The sequence below is a fragment of the Halyomorpha halys genome, unplaced genomic scaffold, assembly GCF_000696795.3.
Source record: "Halyomorpha halys isolate HHAL.00 unplaced genomic scaffold, Hhal_1.1 Scaffold34.1, whole genome shotgun sequence".
In the NCBI taxonomy this organism is placed as follows: domain Eukaryota; kingdom Metazoa; phylum Arthropoda; class Insecta; order Hemiptera; family Pentatomidae; genus Halyomorpha; species Halyomorpha halys.
This window is the reverse complement of record NW_027105031.1, coordinates 1777317-1784787: the sequence shown is the minus strand read 5'-3', so window position 1 is coordinate 1784787 and position 7471 is coordinate 1777317. Positions and strand designations below refer to the sequence as shown.

The window sequence follows — 7471 nt, the reverse complement described above, 5'->3', positions numbered from 1 at the left end:
AGACCTGAAACTCAGGTCGAAACATCGGCATAAAATAAATAAATATGGTTTTGTTTATTTATGTTGTTCTTTGCTGACCGCACCCCCGACAAACTTCTCCAATCATTAATCTACGGTCAACTATCTACACCTCAAAATACTTTTTCTTACTTGGTATTTCATTCATAGGTAAGTGAATATAAAACCTGACTTTTGTAATAAAATCCAGACAAGATGCCCCCCAAAACTTAAAAAAAAAAAAGATAGTTCAAATTTCAATTTTAGAACACTATTTTTTCTTTCTTCTTCTACCACTTAATTTATCAAGTCCAGAGTAGTTCCTATCTCAATAGAAAATCGCTCAGGATAACCAAATGGCATCCTTTCAATCCATTTTAAACGTCTAGTTTTTTTTTTAACTAGACTATGTATACCAATAGGATATTGAATAAATTGCAAAACTCAAATGTGAAATACATGATAAAGTAAATTTTCCTCAATATTTCTTTTTTTTCTATATCATTATATTGGAAAGGCAATAATTATCAAATTCTTTCATATTTTACTTTCATCCATTGTTTATAACTATTAGCAATGAGAAACTGTTATTTTTTTTAAATAAACAATATTAAAGGTAAACGTTTATGATCAAACCATTCACATTTAAGGGAAAAATAACTATCAACTTTGTTCCTACCTAGAATATAACAGGTTAACAAAAGATAAAGCCATGTTCTATGGAAAAGGGATTGGATGACACTAGCAGATTTGAGAAAAGAACTCTTGGAAACCTGCTTTGAACTTTTCTTAAGAATATACTACCCCTCCACATAAATACATATAAATTAAAATAATGTATCCCACTCACTACATTAAATAAAACAGTTATTCGAGTTACGTAATATAAGATCATTAGCAAACACTCTTGTTAGAATTAAAATATGCTTATTTATAGCTATACTCAAAAACTTTCTTAAAAAATTATCAGCTTACCAGTCTTAACATCCCACAGTTTAACAGTTCCATCATCAGAAGAAGTGATGACAAACCTGTTATTGAACTGAAGGCACGTCACAGCCGATTGATGCTTGTTAGCTCCTGCAGGGCAATAAAAAAAAATTAGTTTCTTGTAAGAACAGCGTTTCCTTTTGTGAGTATTTTGTTCTGTAGAACAGCATTATTTTTCAGCCTCAATACAAATAAAATTAAAACAAAACTGATATTAATTCAGATATTTTGTGTCAAACTAAAATAGACGAAAAGCCTATTTCCCTATAGTGAATAAAAAAATGAAGATCATTTTATTTTCTTACATTTAATAAATTTAAATGGATTTTCAAGAAGGAGACTAGGGGAAAGAAAAAAAAAGGTCTTTTTTAAACTTAATTTGCAAAAAGAGTTTTTTTATGGTAAGGTATCTTATACTAACCCATTTGCATTGTTTAAAATCTACTTCAAAAATATGACAAGCAAAGATCTGCCCACAACATGCTTCAATAAAAATTTTAAGCTTTGTATCATGAAATGCAAATACTAGGATTTTTTTTTCTAAGTAAACACCTGCTTCAACTGCAGTATTTCAGTACTAGTTGGTTATCTTCTGTTATCATTGAGGATAATAGTATACGATGCTCACAGTGTGTGTGGGATAATTGAATATAAAAAATGATTCATTAACATCAATACTAATGCCTCAGTACTTTTTTTTTAGTATACTGAACAAATAAAATTGTTTGATGAAAATGTTGAATTACACACATCTAATACATAAAAAGAAAAGGAAAAATAAGAGTTTAAAAATGATTAATATTTTTTATAAGAAATGATTTATCTTTTAAATTTTTTATTAGGTCCCTTAGGAGCCATAATTTTAACCTGGGAGAGGTTTAGCCTATAACATTTTGCTCAGATTGGGAAATAAACATCAATATTTTCCTAGTAGTCCATCTCTTTTGTTTATAATTTCGTCAACCTTTCGTTAACCCTCTGATGTTGTTATTGTGGCTTGTTTGTCACTCCCTCTTTTACCTCCCCACCTGTAGGAGCATTGCCAGTATTTTATAGGTTACGCTTAGTAGAGCAATGCCCCTATAATTATCACATATCATCTTGTCTCCTTTCTTGTGTGTTGGAAATATTGCTGCTCTTGTCCAATCTTCAGGCATTTTTTCTTCCATCCATAACTACCAAATTAAATCGTAAATTTCTTCCACAAATCACTGCCACCATATTTCATCATCTCTGGAGTGTTCTCACCAAAATAATAAGCGACAGTAATTCTTCATGGAGTATTCCGTCTGATAATACAACTGGGTTTATGACATATCAGTTGATAAAACTTTTAATTTTATTAAAATTAATGCCTAAGACAATAAAAATGAAATATGCTTAGATTAAAATTGTTAAAATAAGTTTCAGAAAACTTACCTGAAAGGGTTTGTAAGCACTGGCCAGTGATAATATCCCAGACTTTGACAGTCGAATCAGCATTGCCAGAAACTAAAATATTGTTATCTAACTCCATCCCCGAGGTCAATGACTGGTGGCCCATGAGTGTATGCTTACAGACCCCACTTTCCACTTCCCAAACCCGTATCGATGTGTCCAATGATCCACTCACGACATGAATACCATCAAACTAAAAATAAAATAATACAAATTATTAGAATCATAAAAAAAATTATGTTCAATTATTATTTAATCACATCAAAATTGGTTAGCTAAATAATCTCCTAGTTAAGCATAAATTGACAACACCGAAGTAACTAAATGCAAAAAACTTCAAGAGGTTAAGAGAATAAAAAAAATTATATTTAAAAAAGTGGTGTTTTACAATAATGGATTAATATTAACTATAACTCCCATTCTTTTTTTTGTATTTTTATTAAGTAAAATATTAATATTTTGTTTTAAATAATAATAATAGAGCCATAGAAATGTTTTAATGTAGTTTAATGGAAAACTTCCTGATAAACTATGTTGGGTGCCTGATAAACAATGTTTGAATAGATATTACTAAATATTAGTGATTACCTATTAATTTTTTTAATATGTTATATGAATTAAAAATGTGGTATTTTTAATTATGAAATTTTTTTAATATCCCGGTACTTGAGTTTCTTTTGTACAGTAATACTACATTTCTGTTAACAAAAGATGTAATCAAAATCAGTTCAGCCGTTTCCTAGAGATGGGATAAAAAAACGAAAAGAAAAACAAATAAATAACTATTTATTTATAAGATATTTATATATAACCAACCTAATAAAAAACCTTTTTTCAAGACTGTTATTTAATGATTCTGTTTCTTTTAAAAATTCTGACAATATTAATTCATTTATAAAAATTATTACATAGAACAAAAACATTAAAATAATTCTTTATAAGACATTTTTATTCTAATTTATTTTATGTTATTTGTTCCCAACAATATAGATGTAACTCCATAGATGTTTTACATAATATTAATTTTTTCCATTGAAACTGCATATTCAACGTAAACTTTAGAGATTTAAAAAGCAAATATAAGAAATATTTTAAACACATTAATTATGATATCTTATTATAAATATTCTTATACATAGGTCGCAAAAGAGAGTCTTATTGAATTCATTTATGCCAGATAAGAACTATATTCTAAGGTACTATGTAATGAAGAATACAGTTATCATACTTGTAGTGAGTAAACTCTGTTTGTGTGTCCCTGGAGGGTGTGAAGGCATTCCTCACGTTCTGGGTCCCAAACTTTGACCATGTAATCATAAGCGCCAGAGACAACCAGCTTGCCATTATACTGGACACAACGGACGGCTGCGAGGTGGCCGACAAGAACATGCAGGCACTCTCCGCTATCGACGTCCCATACCCTTAATGTTGCATCCCTCGAACCAGACACGACCCTACAGCATAATATTCATATAAGCACAGTAACAGAAAAAATTAATTTGAATAAATTGAAGTATGGCAATTTTTTTTTTTTTTCCCTATGCCACAGGAAGTGGGCTATTACACCATTTTCCCTCTCGCAGCCCAATACAATTTTACTCTTCCTCTTAGTTGGTTCGCATCTCGCTTAACATCCTCCAGACCAACACATGCCAAAAGATGGTCCCAATCCATGTCCCCCATATTGCATAGAGGACATTTCAGGGAATCTACAATGCCAATTCGATGGAGGTGTTTTTGGAGCAAATCATGTACTGTTACTAGCCGAAAACAGGCCACTCTCTCAGCTCTGCTAAGATTGCCGGAGATTCATTTATCCTTATCCAGTAGGCTCTCCCACTTCTTTCCTTCCGCTTGAACTTTGTGCCTAGCACTTGTTCTGTCCTTACAATAAGAGCTTATTGCAATTTAAAAAATATTAATATGTTATATCTATATCACTATATAAAGCAAGAGAATTTGTTTATTTGAACGAACAATTTCAGAATTTAACAGTCCAAATGGAAAAAATATTCTAGTATGTCGATAGGAAGGACTCAGGTAATATAGCATCGTACTATACCCCATTGAAATAGAACAGTAACCAAACAATGTTAAGCTTTTAAAGGTATATGGCTTATAATCTTGGCATGACAATGCTAATTAAGCTAAAATTTGTTTTTTCAACACTGTAGATGTGCAATAAACTTGGGTTTAATAAATTCTACAAGAGTTTTAAAAAAAGATGCAGACCAACTAACAGGAAGAGTAATGATATGCTGAATGTGGAAGAGTGATGATATGGTGTTATGTAGCATAAAAAATTAAAATATCAAAACAGTAGTATTAAAGTTAAATCAAATAAGTTATGGTAGTGACACACACACTAATAGCTCAAATAAAATAGGAAATGTTAACTGACTTAATTAATTCACAATAAAAATATAACTCACTTTTTTTCATGTAAATGCATACACCTAACAGTCGAAGTATGACCATACAAAGTATGGATACACTGACCGGTCTCGGCATTCCACACTTTCAGGGTTCTATCCGTGCTTCCACTAATAATAGTACTACCTGACATCTGTGATGACCAAACACCACCAGTATGTCCCACCAAGGTCCGCAAACACTGTAACATTATCACAATTATTAACAACATATTTTTTTCAGAGCTAATCAATTTACTTTAATAACAATATTTTATTTTAATTCAATAACATCAAAAGGGGTTATGTTAATTCTTGTAAATTTACTTCACTCCACTTCATGAAAAAATTACACATTTGAAAAAAAAGGTGGAATATTCAGTGAAAAAATATATATTTTTCTGCGAAGGCAGGTAACTTTCCTATCCAACTGTTAAGCAGGTTTTTCTAAACTTTTTTGTTAGAGGAGGCCATGATAGCTGCCTGTGTAATTGACAAATTACGAAGATTTTTGCTGATTAAGAACTAAATATTTTTCCATCTTTCAACATTTAAAAAAAAACCTCATTGACGGTATCTTTTACCTAAGAAAGGGATGTTAAACCACTTAATAATCAATTTTGTAATACAAAATAAGGTAGCATTAAAATTTATACGACTTTTATTATAATGAATATAATATTTAAAATACAAAACTAATCATCAGTGAAATAAGTTTTATCTGTTATATTTGAATAAACAGTTTGGCTATACTTCAAAATTACCTTTCCAGTTGTGGCTGACCAAACCTTCAAGGTGTTATCATCGGAACCACTCACGATCCTACTGCCCGAGAACTGAAGGCACGTTATCACATGGTCATCATGTCCCTTAAGAACCTTCGGAGGCCTTATAGGTTTCACCCGCCAATTCATTTCAATCCTATGCTGCCTCATAAATGCTGCCTAAAACAAAAAAGGATTAATTTAATAAATTAAAATATAAATATTACTGCATTTGCAAAAGAAAAATGTTATATCAAACTCTTTCAGAACATCTATTACCTTCCAGGGGGACGCAGGCGTGGAAGGAGAACGATGCCGAATCCTCCGGTTACCATGGGAAGGTGACTCCCTGGTAATACCAGCTTGCCTGCACTTTTCCCTCCATAGCAAGTTATCTTCGGCTAGAAACCTCCAGTTCCTACATGTTTGCGCAGCTCTAAGCAGATCCTTTGGCTCAAGAAAAGAAAGCACTAGCAATGCCAGCTATAAAAATATCACACATCATAATATTTTACAGATCAGAGGCATTATAGTAATTATTTATACATACTCCATTCTTCAGTTAATTGATAATTTCAATAATAATAATAATCAAAAATATATACAGAATATAACATATAAAAATATATATAAATATATAACATAAAAAAAATATATACAGATCATAACATTAATGAATATTGAACAGAAAATTAAAAGAAATAAATAAAAATAGCACATAAATACATTTTTTACTAAATCATTATTTTTTTTTTTGTAAAATAATCTTCTATTTTTTTCTTTTTTGTGTTAATTTCATTAGTTGCAACTTTATTTCCAGGATTTCGTATAAATAAACTCAGTTAAAAAAATACAGTTTTTAGCCAGAAATCAGGTACAACCTTTGAAATAGTCACCTCTCCAAAGAAGGAACTATGTCTTTTTTTGGAACACTGTGTCCGTGCACCCCAAGATATCAATTCTATCCTCATCATTGTTATCAATGAATTCGATTAATTTTGGAATATTAGGTGTTTAGGGGTTAAGGGGTTTTCTGCTGTTTGAACCACTCTGAAAGTGCATTTTCAGAACCTATATGTTTACTGAACCTATGAACGCACCGTATGAAAAGGATTTTTTATATTAACTTACTTATATGAACTTACCTTTACTATTTTTAGTCTATGTGATTGTGGAGTTACTTATCCCTAGGTCTTTCATTGTTCATTTCAGCACCAAATGCCATCAGATAGGCTTTATTTTAAAAAGAAAACTGTCTTCGATTTGCCATTTACACACAAAAATGAACAAAAGGAGCCCCAAATTATTTAACATAGGTAACAAAATTAAATTTAAGAATTCTTCACTATAATAAAAAGGATAGAACCTTTTCCCAACTAAGGACAAAATAGAAAGAAAAAAACTAACTTGAGGAGAGGATTCTAAGGGTGATATTACATTGACTCAAAGGTCCCTTTGTATCCAATAGAATTTGTTTTAGGGTTCATACAATAGAGGGACTATACAAATTATTTCAGTATTAAGTAATTACATTTAAACCGATAAATTATTACATTGTTTGGATAGGAGATGCAAACAATTTTGGAGGATAAGATGTATTAAGCGACCTGACTGTGTAACTATTTTATTATTTTTATTTATTTTGAGGAATAGCCGTAATTACTTTACTACTTATAATTATGAGAGATAGTTGACCGTGGATGATGAACGAGGAGAAGATGGTTGGGGGTGCGGTCAATGAAAAACACAAATAAGTTCGATTAACCTATTTTTAATGTGCCAACGTTTCGGCTCGAGTTTCTAGCCTTCTTCAGGGCTAAAAACAGAACAAGATAACAACCACAGTAAGTATAGAAAAATAAAAAAAATAAA

The 7471-nt window shown here is 30.8% G+C and overlaps 1 protein-coding gene across 13 annotated transcripts in view; it reads right to left on the bottom strand.

Annotated features, from left to right (window-relative positions):
- The window catches only part of LOC106686205 (F-box/WD repeat-containing protein 7), a 31526-nt gene that overhangs the window by 3226 nt on the left and 20829 nt on the right, over positions 1 to 7471 (bottom strand). For all 13 annotated transcript variants that reach the window (XM_067047977.1, XM_014429407.2, XM_067047966.1 and 10 more), the window contains 6 exons: positions 5879 to 6082; positions 5600 to 5779; positions 4857 to 5038; positions 3653 to 3878; positions 2407 to 2617; positions 973 to 1077 (listed from right to left, as the gene is read on the bottom strand). In XM_067047977.1, coding sequence (XP_066904078.1) covers positions 973 to 1077; positions 2407 to 2617; positions 3653 to 3878; positions 4857 to 5038; positions 5600 to 5779; positions 5879 to 6082 — 1108 coding nt within the window. The remainder of the gene's footprint in view (positions 1 to 972; positions 1078 to 2406; positions 2618 to 3652; positions 3879 to 4856; positions 5039 to 5599; positions 5780 to 5878; positions 6083 to 7471) is intronic.